This window comes from Nelusetta ayraudi, unplaced genomic scaffold, assembly GCF_046127955.1.
Source record: "Nelusetta ayraudi isolate G7.1 ecotype Tasmania unplaced genomic scaffold, CSIRO-AGI_Nayr_v1 ptg000057l, whole genome shotgun sequence".
NCBI classification, from domain to species: Eukaryota; Metazoa; Chordata; class Actinopteri; order Tetraodontiformes; family Monacanthidae; genus Nelusetta; species Nelusetta ayraudi.
Genome location: NW_027466107.1, coordinates 3,266,035 through 3,280,207, shown reverse-complemented (window position 1 = coordinate 3,280,207; position 14,173 = coordinate 3,266,035). Strand labels below are relative to the sequence as shown.

The window sequence follows — 14,173 nt, the reverse complement described above, 5'->3', positions numbered from 1 at the left end:
CCAGCCAAAACACAGGCACGCAAAAAATAAAGAGGCGCTGGCAGTTGTTAACTTTAGTCCTCCAGCCAGCACAAAATGTGTGTGTGTGTTTGTGTGTGCGTGCGTGCGTGCATGCGTTGAGTCAACCCACAGATTTTGGCACTCTCTCTCTCTCTCTCTCTCTCTCTCTCTCAATCTCCCTCTCTCTCTCTTTAGATAAGGTCATAAAGCATGAAATACAAACAAACAAGTAAAAGTCAATAAGTAACAAACACCGGCTGGAAGCCGTGAGCCGATGAAGAGTGAAAGAGAGACATACAGGCTGCCTACAGATGAGGCGGGGAAGGTGCAGAGGGGAAAATATAAATCGCTTTGGAGCCACATCTGAGGCTCTCACGTGTGTGATGGCAGGGATGTGGAAGGAGACACACAACCTGCCTAAGAACACCACAGGAGCCCCACCCTCTTCCTCTTGATCTCCTGGTTGCACAACACGGTTGTAAGACAAGGAAAGAAACGACACACACACACACACACACAAAAGTCTTCATCTTTTCAAAGGAGAGTGGTGATTTGTTTGCATGTAACTTCGACACACACCTTCAATTGCCACCGCTAAATGTCGCTAAGCTCTGAGCTGGGATGGAGACGAAAGAGGAAGAGGAGGAGGAGGAGGAGGAAGGGGAGCGTGGAGGGAGAGGGAGTCAGCGTGTCGGTCCAGCGTGTTTCCTCAGTGTGGCCATTAAACACACTGGAACTCTGACCCCATGCAATGATTCAACATCACTTTTACTCATCCTGGCAGCCTTAGGCTTCTCTATTATTCTCAGCCTCATGCTCGGCGGTATGTATCAGGGCAGAGGACCCACTGGGTTAATGCTGAACTGAAAGGACACACGGGGAAGGAAGGACACAGTCAAAGGTCCTGTGTGTGCCAAACCTCACCTTGCTAATAGCAACACAACTCAACAATATACTACAGCCACTTTATCTTGACTATTCAAGATTCAGGGACCAAGAGATTCAAGATCTTTATTGTCATTATGAAGGCCGAATGGAATTCTGAAGAGTCTCTCAGCTTTCACACACACAGAGAAAAAAATGTAAATATACACTCAATGTAAATACAGGCCTCAAAAATAGAAATACTACACCAAAAAAGCTAAACAGTCGATATAGAAAAAAAGTATATATATAAAACACCTCTATAAAAAAATGAAATGAAAGAATTCAATAAACTAACCAGAGATGGGAAAAAGTTTGTCTTTTTCATCTAATTTCTCCTTATTCAGAAATTGTGATAAAATACTCAGTTCTGGAAAATCTTCAGAAAGTCACATGGAGCACTGTCTACCATGGACAACTATCCCTCCCAGGTCGAGCTGGTTAAATGTGTTTATCTTGTCAAGTCTAAGTCAAGTCTACTTCCACCGAAGTGCAGGACCAAGGAAAGATTAAACTGAAAGGGAGTGTGATGCAGGACCTTTTAAGGACTTGACTGTGCAAAACCGACAGCTGAGCCAGGAACTGGATGAAACAGAGAGCAACTTTGGCGGAAAGAAGACCTTCCTCCTCCCCCTCCTCTCTTCCTCATGCGTGAACACTCCTCTTATTTCCACCCAGGAACTTGTTTCCTCACCTGGTGGATTCCTCCCGCTGGGAAAATAAAGGGGTGGGCACCGTGCCACTGAGGGCAGCAGCGGAGGTGGAGACAGTCGACCCCTTCTGCTCAGCCGCATGAGCGTAGGGCTGGTAACCACAGCCCATCACACTGAGCCGTCTCCAGCCCTCCTGCCAACGTGTCTGGAACTAAATGTACTGTTCCAGGTGTTATAAACCATGGGGAAAAATCAGTAGGCGTTGGGGGTGGGTGGATAAAACCACAATCAAATCAACTTTACCTACTTAAAGCAATAAATAAATATGTTGGGGGGGGGGGGGGGATTTAAGGATATTTATTAACTACAGCATAAAACGACATTGATTCACACACCTACAAGGATGTGTTGACCTTTTGCATTAAAAATGGGTTTTTTATTCAATTCTACAGGCAGAATAAATATACCATAAGTCTTTTTAAAGGGGGGAAAGAGAAAAGTTGAACAGTGAAAAAAAAAAAACTGTGATCCTCTATATTTCAGCACCAGCCAGTGTAATATGTCAATGTCTCCAATATCTGATTATTTACTTTATTTCCAGAAAGATAAAATGCCAAACATTTTTGAAATACCAAGTTCATGTTTGTGTTTCAAATTGAACCGATTTACCAGATAAGTCTGCCCCAAACTTATTTTTTCCTCATATTTTAAAGACACAACCATATTTATTCTCCTTTAAAGCAACGCTGCACAGTACCAGGTGCAATGCAAGTTACCTACAGTGAAAGTAACTGGCCTGCCCACACTTATCCTCGTCAATTTTTCTTGACACTCTCCTGGCTGTGATGCATCAATAGTGTTTTGGGTTTTTTTTTTCTCCCCATGCCGCTGATGATTTCTTATTTCTACACCAGTCACTCGCTCAGGGCATTCGCAGCTGACAGTCTACTTTTATTATATAACTTATTATTCACCTGAGGCTGTTCTAACCCGATGAAACATCGGCAGGATCTCCAAACGATTCCTGTCAAAGAGGTGGAGAATCTCAGGCTTGAAATTGGTGCGGCACATTTCACACAAAGACAAGACAACCAAAAATGACACAAAGGAATGAATGAATGAATGAATGAATGAATGAATGAATTCAAGTGATCAGCAACCTTTGTTGCTGTGAACAGGTGATGATAACTATGACGATGATAATAATAATAATAATGATAAAGTTTTAGCATTTAATAAGTGGATGTCAGCACTGAAATGATCCCATGGCAGCCTGCAGCTTTGCATCTTGTGCAGAAATCAATCAATCAATCAGTCAATCATCCATCCATCCATCCATCCATCCATCAATCTCTATCGCAGTGTTGTCCGCTTACTCACACGCACACACTCTCCGTCTTTCCCTGTAACACAAGCAAACGCGCGGGCCAGTCTTGGCTGCGTCAAAAGAATGGTGCTTCTTTGACTGGGCTGCACGCGCGCGCGCTAACGAACGAACACACGAACACACACACACACACACACACACACACACACACACACACACACACACACACACACACACACACACACACACAGAGCCGTGCTGCTCCTAGCGTCGGCACCTCGCAAGCACAGCAGCAGTCACCTTCCAACCTCTGCGTCTCTCCTCCGCGCGGTCGCAGATATATTCTTTTGCAGCTCGCAGAGGAGCGACTGTCCGCCGCAACATCCGAGGACTTTTCCCCCCTCCTCCTCCTCCTCTTCCTCCTCCAACTCCTCCGCCTCCTCCTCCCTCCCCGCACCAAGACACCACATCACCTTTTTTTCCCCACCACCACCGGCACAAAAAAAAAAAGAGACGAGTCTATGCTCCTGCAAGAGCCACGCTGCTGGTCGCGTTACCGAGCCGGAGGTTGCTGCCGTGCGTCCTGGTGATGAGGCTGGTGGCGCACCGCCGACACAGCGTTACAGGAATCCCTGTGTACCCGAAGAAACCGCCCCAGTGAAGGGAGGACGAGGCGGCGGGCTGAGAGAGAAAGAGAGAGAGAGAGAGGGCTGCGGGAAGCGCTGCCTGCCTGGACGCTATCATTTCGACTGGGATGCATCTCTTCAGTGCCATGTTCCTACTTGTGATGTTAGCCGTCATGCCTTGCGAGGTAAGAAGCCCGGCGACACCAACGCGGATACACGGCTGCAGCGTTATGAGTGGGCAACGTTTAAAAGTTCCCAAAAGAGTGCAGCCAGCATGCGTGCCAAAAATATGGTGATTTGAGGGAAATGTGATGATTTGAGGTTGAATTAGAACTCCAAGTTTAAAGGAAGAAGGGAGGTTTTGGAATTGGTGTGCAGACAAATCATACCGTGGAAAACTGCCATTGTTCTGTACTCGTGGTGCATGCAGGGGGGGGAAGGATATATGTAGGTGTAAAGTTGTGGGATGAAGCTGCTACAATAAACGTGGATGCAGTTGACGGTAAACTCAACCTGAGCCACTTGCCGGGAATTGAGCGCTCACACGTCCAGAGCGGCATAAATAAATCTTAATGTGATTGCATGGGGGAAGAAATAAAAAATAAACCGCACGTTTGTCTTATGGAACCGGAACACCCCCTCCCCCTCACCTCCCACCCCCGGCGTTTCCCGGCAGAAGTGTTATCTTATGGCTCTCCGAGAGGTGATGCCCTGGAGGTCGTTGTTTACAGACGCTCCTGCCCGCCTCTCCATCACTGACAGGCGGCTCCGAGGGCTACTGTAACTGATGGAGCTGATTAATCCGGGGGAGGCGAGCGACGAAGGGCAGCGCTGACAGTTTATTCACAGCATCCTCCCGCGCGTGATTTGTGGCTGTGTTTGCGCTACATGCGTAATTAGCGCATCGGACCAGCGCCAACACCCCCCCCCCCCCCCCCTACAATCCCCCCCACCCGGCGCCTTCACACACACACACACACACACACACACACACACACACACACACACACACACACACACACACCTGACCGGCAAGCGCCAACAAGCGGTTGTAGATTCTGGTGATGTGTGAGCGTTTGGCGCGCTGTGGTGAATAACAATCGAGAGAGGAGGAAAATTTCTCCTTTGGTTCGGGTGGGGGGGAGGGGTGGGATGACGAGTCTTGATGTGACAGTCGCAAATTGAAGTGAAGGGCGGTAAATTATTTGACCCAGAAAAGCTTTTCAGCAGGCAGGAGCATTTGAACTTCAGCTGGTCAGCATCGTTGCAGCGTGCAGCTTAATGCTCAAGAGCCCAGGAAGAATATATATATATATATGGAAAAAGGTCTGCCGATGGATGAAATGGATGGATGGAGGAGGGGGAGTTACAATCTGTCCATTAATGAGGAGGGGGGGGGGGTGGATGGGGATATTTGTTGTCGTTTTTCTTCTTCTTCTTCTTCTTTCCTGCACCGGTTCATTCAGAAGCAAACTCCGCGTGGCCTGACAACAGCAGTTTGACTGATGGTGGTTTAGCACCACAGACAGCGCCTCCTGGCCTCGTGCATTGGCAGTCAGCACCGGTTGGCGAGGGCAACGCGACCAGATTCTGGGGTCCTCGCAAGAATTAAAATAAAAAAATTACACTTGATGAGGAGGCGGGAGAAATCTCCATGATGACACAGACATGTTTTGTTATTCACAGGCATTTTTCAAAATGTACCAGAGTGGGAAGCCAGTGGTCGACCATATGTTCGAGATGATACAACCTGTTGATTATTTATTTATTATGTTAGCTTTATCAGATGGTGTGGTGTGGGAGTGCAGTGCCATAACTCTTAAAAAAAAAAAAAAAAAAGCAACAAAAAAGTGCTATTTGTGTTCATCTTGTCGCAGAAAAAATGTGCTACACAACAATCTTCCATTCTTTAAACATGTTTGCAAGCCGTTGCGTTGCTCTTAGTTTCCCACCCTTTCTGTGACAAGACTTTCCCTAAAATGCTGTGTCATAACTCAGCAAGTGCATGGCCCCAAGCATTTAATAAAAGCGAAGGAGGACCGCAGAGAGCATGTTGCACTCTCTCATTTGTATGTAGCTGTGGATTTTGGTTCAGCGTAACATTAGGTTGCCATTTGCAATATTTCAAGGGGCCAGCTCATCACGGCTCCTCAGCTATAGGAGGAAACTGTAGCTCTCCACGTAGCGTGGCAAAAGACAGAGTCGCAGAGCCATTTCATTTTATATAACGAAGAAGAGCTGCGGCCCATTGTTGTAAAGCTGACGGCAAAATGGTGTGTTTAAAATCACAAAGGAACATGCACAGACAGGAATGTTGCACACATTACCGTTCTGTGTGTCACACCTACGGGGCTGGTGGAAATTGTGCTTGACCTTTAATAAAACTGGGGGCTACAGTAAATATCCCTGCATGTACATGCTGTTCTCTCTACCGCAGCGCTTGGCTCAAAGCACACATGGCTTTAGAGGAAAAGCAGTTGAGTTGGTTAATGAGGTCCAGCAGTTTCTGGCCCACGATTTAACACCCAACACAACTCCAGCTGCACAAAATCTAACAAGATAGACCTGTTTAAGTTCCATATGCCGCTTCCTTCACTGTGTTTATCTTGAGCAGCTGGAGACGTCTCACAGATTCTCACGGCAGGGGCATTTTTATTGTTAATGCGCCCGAGCGAGAGAATCCTGGAGCCCTTTGTTCAGTTATTATTAACAATAACAGATAATTAATTTTTTTCCTTCAGAAATTATAGGAATAAAACTAAGTAAAAGAGCAGAAGCGAGGCAATGCCTTTGAGGGGTTTCCACATTTGTCGGTTTAATGTCTTGAACATGGCTATTAAACAACATCATTGGGGAGGTGGGTTTTGTTTTCATCAGCCACCCATGGGGGCCCTCATACAGTCTGGGCCCACGAGCAATTGGCTAATTTCATCAGTTCTGTTCACCATCTCGAACAAGTAGGATTTCTATGTAAATATAAAAAAAGAACAGCAAAACCATGCAGGGACAAAAGGCGACTTGTTTGTTGAATAAAGGCTGAACTTTAAACAGCACAATGTGCAACTTAAGTAGCATGCGTTCGTTCAGACTGCCAACCAAAATCCGATTTTTAGCCCATCCAGATTGAAACCGGATGGCTGTTTTGTAGTCTGAACAGTCACAAATCACACGGAATCCAATTTTTGCAAAGCAGATTGAAACCACCTTTGGGAAGTAGTTTCAAATCGCATTTGGACAGATGTATCTCAGTCTGAACAGCTCCAAACACACCGATTGGTTTTGATTGTCTGTGACATCACTCTACGTGACGCAAAAACCAATGTGCCAGACTAGAGAGCCCCAGTCCAGGTGCAGAGCTGTAATGTAATGGAGCAGACAGAAGTAGGAAACAGCAGTCCCTGGACAGAGGAGGAAACTCATTGGCTCATCAGTCTGTGGGGAGAGAGCTCCATTCAAGCCAAGCTCCAGGGCATGTATGGCAACAAGTGGTGCTGTCGCAATAATATGACGTCACACACCACACGCGCTGGACGACGCCTCCGCTCCGACGACGTTGCTACAGAAACCTGTCAGATGGGTCAATAATGTGGCCCAGTCTGAACAGAACCAGAACAGCACATGGGCAGATGGTAAATGTAGTTCCCACTTCCCTTTTGGCCAGACGACTTTGTAATTGAAGGAGGTTTTGGACACATGAAGGCTTCATTCTGTAACTGCGACGGTGAAACTGATGGCGCCCATACGTCCCTATTGACAACCTTTGGAAGAACAGCTGGAGTTTTTAGCAGGCTTATTAAAATGCACCACTAATTACGTCACTCCAATAAAAGAGCGGGAGTGAGACAACTTGTCAGTTTGGAAAAAATGAACACAACATTAATGGATGTTTATCAGTAAATGAAAAGGAATAAACGGCGGCATTAAAAACTCTGGAAACGTGGCTGATGAGTCTTCGTCATTTCTCAGCCGCTTCCCCGACTGTGGATTCGTATTGTAATTGTCCTTGGGGGACAATTTGTTCTAAGTGTTGCGATTAAATATTTATAGCACTGAAAGAAAATATGACACCACGCGCCTCGCTAAGACTTGCGCGACAAACATAAAGAATTGATGACTTTCTGTGTGTCTGCCGCAAAGAGGGCAACAGTCCAATCGGCGCAGAGCTCAGACATCCAAGTTGTTGTTTTTTTTTCCCCGTTTCAGTCTCAGTCCCAGCACAGGCCGCGGCATAAAATATTCAGAGGGCTTTAATGAGACAGATGCACTTGTTCGTTCGCGGCGTGCGTTCGTTAAGTACGCAGAACGCCCAGGGGTCCCAAGTGTTACCGATACAGATGAGCACCTGCTTGACCTTGGCGCAGATGTCTCACCGTGGCGCTCGCATCAAGCCAGGCATGACGGGAGACAGTGACACAGGCCAAAAGGTTGTGTGTCTGTACCGTGTGCGCACTTGGGTGTGAAGGGGAGAACATTTTGCGGGTGATTTGCACAGAGCAGCAACTGTGCCGTGCTTAAATGTGCTGTTTTCTTATTATTACGACTATCATTAATAAAAAGGTAGTCAGAGATGTTTGTTATAACAGCTGTACAACTAAAAGATTAAAAAAATCTCTTTGAAGGCTCTTTGAAAAATTCCTCATGTAAAAAAAATCAAAAATGTATCCATACCTTCTGGAGTTAAATCCACATCATTTATGTTCCAACCCAAGGAGCTGTATCTCTTCTTAGGGAGGCCGATTTTGAAAGGAATTTGTGATGATTACACAGCCGACAAGATGGTTATGGAGTTCAGCACGGGTCAACGTTTCTAAAAAAATATCATGAATAAACGCCGGCTACAGTTACCAGCCAAAGCAGAACTAAAAGTAATTACGTCAAAGTTTCAAAGCAAAAATTCTGCATAATATTTAAAGCCTGAGTGTTTTGCAAGTAGATCGAGTGGCACTACTGAGCACTTGATGCACAAAAATGTGTCAAACGCGAACTTTCTGTGGGATGATTTCAAAATTCAATACACAGACACAAGGAACCTCTGACATATCAATTACAATCACAAATTCAGCTTTGAATTCAGGTGTCATCATAGTGACCAGAAGATGCAAGTTATTTGTTGAATGACTCCGGACAGTGTTGGTGGGTGTGTATTTGGATACAAGTACTTTGTTGATTGCCTAAGAGGTTGAAGTCATTTTGTTTTACAGGGACAAAATACAGTTTAGTTTTGTTTACTTTTTGTTTCTTGCTTTTTGTTCCCGCTGAGTTCCTCTTTGGGTTCTCCCGAACAAAGGTCGCTTTGTGCACTTGAAAGATGCACATTCAGGTTTGGGGGCGAAAACATTCTTAGTTGCGGTCCCACGGGAGCGAGTGGGAGCGAGGGGGGGAAACTCTTGTTGGCTTAAAATATCTGGCTGTGACATCTTCCAACACTAGCATGGCTCAGAGTGAAACAAACACTTGTTTTGGTGTGTCCCCCCCCCCCACCCCCCGCTTGTTCAAACACCCAAGCGTGGTTCTGGGATAGAAACCCAAATTGCTTTGTCATTCACAAAGAGGAAGCCAGAACACAAGCAAGAATCATTTTTAGAAGTTAATATGGAGGAAAATTTTACCAATTTCTGAAATGGCGCTTCTTCATTTTCAATTTCCACAATGATTTAGCAGCAAATCATCTGTCTGTGTTCATATGACTTTCCGCCAAGTGAAATACATTTTATTTTTTTAGCATTTTTAGCATCAACATAAGGTTCAAATTTAACATCCAGTCTTGAAAAGCCAGCATGTAACCAGTGACTGAGGCAGAAAGATTTTTATTTTTCCTCCAGGCAAATTAAACCCAACAATATTTCAGAATTGTCCGCCATCTCGACAAGTGAAAGGCAAATCGATACGAAGCAGTCAGAGGCACCGACGCTGCCTTTGTCTGCTGTGTCTCTACACGTGAGGACAAGGACGGAGCTCAGCTCAATCACAGTTGGGCAGGGCAAACAGCTGGCCTGGACACTGTCCAATCCAGGCAGCTTTAAGCCGTCCGCAGCCCTGGCAGTGACCCTTCCTGACCAAAAATCTCTTTTCCTGGTGCCCGTCCAAAAGAGAGCAAACGCAGCATGAACACAATAAAAGCCCTCCACCCCTCCTCCAGACATGAGTATTATGGAGCCACTAGCAGTAAATGTCTGTTTTCTTGTCGTCGTGCCAAAAGCCTATTACACAGTGATCCCCCGCAACCCCCCCCCGCCGCCCCCCAAAAAAACATTATAGCCTGTCAAAAAACCTGTGAAAAAACACCTTCAAAAGTGTTCCCTTTGACATTATTTTCAACGAGAATACCTGTTAAAAGCTTTTTCTAAATGCTGAGGGATGAGAGCTAACAGCTGGATAACAGTCGTAGGACGCAGTGATGCCGGTCCCGCACTCCCTGAGAGGAAATGATGTGGTGCTGGCTGGACCGTGGGTGTGTGTGTGTGTGTGTGTGTGTGTGTGTGCGTGCGTGCATGCGCTCTGCCAAGCAGTATCCTCACCTCCATGCAGTCGTAACTGCATGAAAAGCTGCAGGAGCAAAAGGTGTAAATCTGCCAGCGAGGGACACCGGCACGCACTCAGCTGCTGCAATCACTCGCCTCGCCGTGATCGAGCTCACGCCTCTCTGAAGTAACAACAACCCCCCGCCACTCACCCGCTTCGATGCACACCGCCATGGAAAGGTCAACCTGATACTAAAACTTAAAGGTATTATAGATAATAGTAATCATGTGTGTTGCCCTTCTGCCAGTCAGCGGCCCTTGGAACTGAGAAGAGCCCAGCTGTTACGACTTCGGCTTTCTCTGCTAAAACACAACATTAGCCCCCGAGTGATGTCACCGAGGGAACATATACCTTTCCCAGCTTCGAGAGGAAAACAAAACATAGCCGGGGTTTCCACCTTTTTAGAACAGAAAACAGAGCATTTTTTTCTTAGGCAGCTGTAAACAGAGGGCTAAATATACCGTTGTCTGGAATATATTTTTGGATTATTAATTGTGAGAGGCTGCACCACTTAAGTCTGGCATGATATGGCGTACATATATATAATATATATATATAAAACAGGTATGCCATGAGACCTTCAACAATAAAGACTTACAGATTTGGAAGCATTCACCCTTGAACTTGAAAATGTGTGAAATATATTTATAATATATCTAAATATGCACAATGCAAAACCAGACTCCTGCTCTGTCTGATGAGGTTCACCCACATCCGCTATTTTTCTGTTGACTGTCAGTCAGCAGCAATCACGTTTGGCAGTGTGTGTGGGTGAGCACACCTCCGTGCACTCCCCATTAATATACAAAGGTGCTACTTCACAATCAGCTGCAGATAATGAGGTTGCATTATGTTTGATGCGGAGCCTGCTCGACGAGACTGAATAGCATGTGCTTGTGCCATGACTGATTGGGGCTGGGCTCCGATCCGTCGGCAGTGACGTTCCATGCATTGTGTGAGTCAGAGTGGTTGAGCTGGAGGGAGATTGGTGCCATGAAAGGGATACTACTTAAGACGGAGGGGTTCGGTGCTGGGAGCTATGGGGCCTTTGCACCGGCTGATACTCACTCCCTCATCAAAGCGTCTGGTGTACTTTCGCGGCAGCTTCATCATCAGATCGCACGTGTGTGCATGTTGGGCGTGCGTGTGTTTGCAGGGTAAGGAGGTTGGACAGGATTTTTAGAGGTCTTTTTTCTTTTCGTCAGTCTCCATTTTTCATCCCAGATTCCATTTTTAGTTTGTTTTGCATGAAAATTAGTCAATTTCCAGAAAACTGCACATTTACCCCCCTGCAAAAAAATAACTAACAAAAAAGGGGTTAAACCTTCCTGCTAAAATTGATGCTTTAAAGCACCTTCTAAACGTTCGGAAAGAGACAGGTAAAGGGCAGAAGGAAGCGTGTGGTTAGCAAACAGGTGTTTCTCTGTTTTCCTTTCCACACTGAACCAGCAGGGCTTTTTTCCTTTCTGCATGTGGTAGCAATGTTCTACCTGTTTTTTAGGTCAGGTCTCTAAATGTGATTCAGAGTGACTCGCACAGCGGTGATATTAGCGCGAGATGATGGCGGTGCGGCCCAGCGTGATACGGGTGACTGATTTTGCCGCGGCGGTGCCGCAGACGAGGCGGGGAGTCATGCGGCAGCGTGCGTGGTAATTGGTTAACAGATGGAACAGTGAGGGGACGAGCGTGCGAGGTCATTGGGCCGACTCTCAAGACCGCGGCTGCGCAGGAAGGAGGCGCGTCGCCCGCCGCCGCCGCCGCCGCCGTTCTTTTATGTGGGTTTGCGCGTGCAGGCCTCACCTCACCTCTCCAGAGAAAAGAACCGTGATTGAAACGCTGTAAAATATGCGGAGCACTATTGGTATTCCACGCTACAATCTCATCTTTCGAGCAGAACTTTTCTCGACACTCTCAGTGGACAGAAAAATCTTCGCCTTGGGGGTTTTCTGTCTTTATTTCCTGTTTACTATTTAACTGCCATTTAGCTGGAACTTTCTGAGATTGAGATTGTGCATCAAATTGATGTTACGACATCAACTCCAGAAGATTACCTCTGTCCCTTTCCTAAAATAATAAAATAAAATAAAAAAAAAGCAGGGGGGACTCCTGCTCTTTCAGAGTCGCAGACTGACCACTAATTTTGCTCCAGGCTCGTATGAACTCCAAACGACCTTTGTTGCTGTTTTCTGCCTTACTGGAAATGCATTTCAGGGCTGCTGGGCTGGAATGACCACTGCGAACCCCGCGGATGCGAGCCGGCCGACTCTCGGGCAGCTCATAATCGTTATTAGAAAGGTCCCTCGAGGTCTTTTGGGAAAGTGGCTCCTAAATATAGTCGTTATAGGATTCTCATTCATACAGACGTGGTTTAACCTGGCAGCTAAGCTGGATGCCAGCTGCACACTCAGGGACTGATTACTTTTTCATGCAGGCGGGGAGTGGTTTGTTGGGGGGCAGCGAGAGGGAGGGGAGCGGTCGCCTCCCTTTCTGACCCAAATTGTCTCTTCCAGACAATGTCAAAATGAGTGAGCGATGCGCCGGCAAACACTGGGGATATTAGCTGCGCACGGAATGCTATTTGTGCAGGCGGCTGTCACCGGTGTGCGGAGGGACAGGCTCGACTGGTGCGATAAATATCATCCCTATATCACATTATCTCCCCCACTTTCGCTCTTTCCTTCTGTGAGAGTGCGCTGGAGGGTGCAGGACTCCCAGAGGTTTATGTCGGTGACTCTAAGCAACAGTGACATTTCTCTGACAACACCCAGCACAGGCACAGGCACGCGCCGCCATCTTTTCACACACACACACACACGCAGACACACACACACCGCACCCCTCTATCCCCTTTTGCTCTCTGCAGCTCACAAACATGCCAGCGCCCGCCGCTAACCGAGAGCCAAACGGCCCATCGAACCGATGAGCCAGCGGACGCAGTGGCGGCACTCGCACCTGTCGGGAGTGAGAGCGCACGTGACGGACAGCAAATTAGAGCAAAGACGTGTCTAATCATGGTGGTCAGCGCTGGACCAGTGCTCAGAATGCAAAGGGTAGCGTTGCATGTTACCCCAGTAACTGCCACCCCTGGATCCAACCGATTAATCTCTCTGACCATCAGGAGGTTGTTTTTTTTTTTTTTTTTTTTTTTTTATTTTGCATTTGCAGCAGGCACCTTCTGACCAGTTTTCTGTACGACCTTGCTTTCCCCTGCTCGATGAATCTTTTATGAGCCTGGCAATGTGGGTTTCTGTGTAGAAGATTGGAATATAAATATGGCTGTTGCGCCCTGAGCTCCTCTTTGCTGCTCCGATACAAAGGCTTTCAGAAGACTGAGCAGATTGGGCAAGTTCCTGCTCCAACGCCGTTCTTTACGTCTCCCCCGCTTTGTTTTCTCACACACATCTCATATCAGAGAGTGCAACTGGCTCGAGCGGCACCAGCTGCAAATTCTGACACCTGCTCAATCTCAAGGCTGGACAACTGCCATACGAGAAATTTGAATTCCTTTGAAACACCTTTCTTTTATTTATTTATTTTTAAGTTGGACTCTAAAAGGAAAAAAAAAACTTTACTTTTCTCTGACAAACAACTGAAAGTCTGGACTTTTGCTTTTTTTTTTTTTTTTTTTTAATAAAAATAAAACAGCTATGCTGCCTCCTCACGCTGTAAACATTCATCAGCAGTTTGGACTCCAGAAATGCAGCGTGAGAAGCATCCTCGCCGTCTGGTCGGTTATTTAACAGAAGAGCGACTGGTGCAAACATATGGAGAACGTGGGAAGCTACAAAGATCTTCTTAGATCTCATCCAGGGGAATTAATTCACAGGCCTTTTTTGATGGGAAAGCAGCAGCAGCATGATCTTGGTTTACATGAATGTCATCATCCACCGACTGATTTGCATCCTTCCTTATTAACTTCAAAACAACCAATGGAGCTGACCCAGTGCAACTTGAAGGTCCAATAATATACGCATTGTATATTATTGGACCAAGTGGTGCCGTGTTGCATGATTAATCACATAAACAAAATTCTATAGCTCTCCAGAAAACGGCATAATTAGCCCTCCGGCTCTGGCTTTCCACATAACGGCTTGGTTTTATTTCAGCTTCCAGCTGAAACC

At 46.4% G+C, this 14,173-nt stretch overlaps 1 protein-coding gene across 1 annotated transcript in view; it reads left to right on the top strand.

Moving 5' to 3' along the window:
* Window positions 1–3,242: 3,242 nt before the first annotated feature.
* The window catches only part of olfm2a (olfactomedin 2a), a 42,873-nt gene continuing 31,942 nt past the window's right edge, over window positions 3,243–14,173 (top strand). The window contains exon 1 of the mRNA XM_076038718.1: window positions 3,243–3,715. Coding sequence (XP_075894833.1) covers window positions 3,659–3,715 — 57 coding nt within the window. The 5' untranslated portion in view covers window positions 3,243–3,658. The remainder of the gene's footprint in view (window positions 3,716–14,173) is intronic.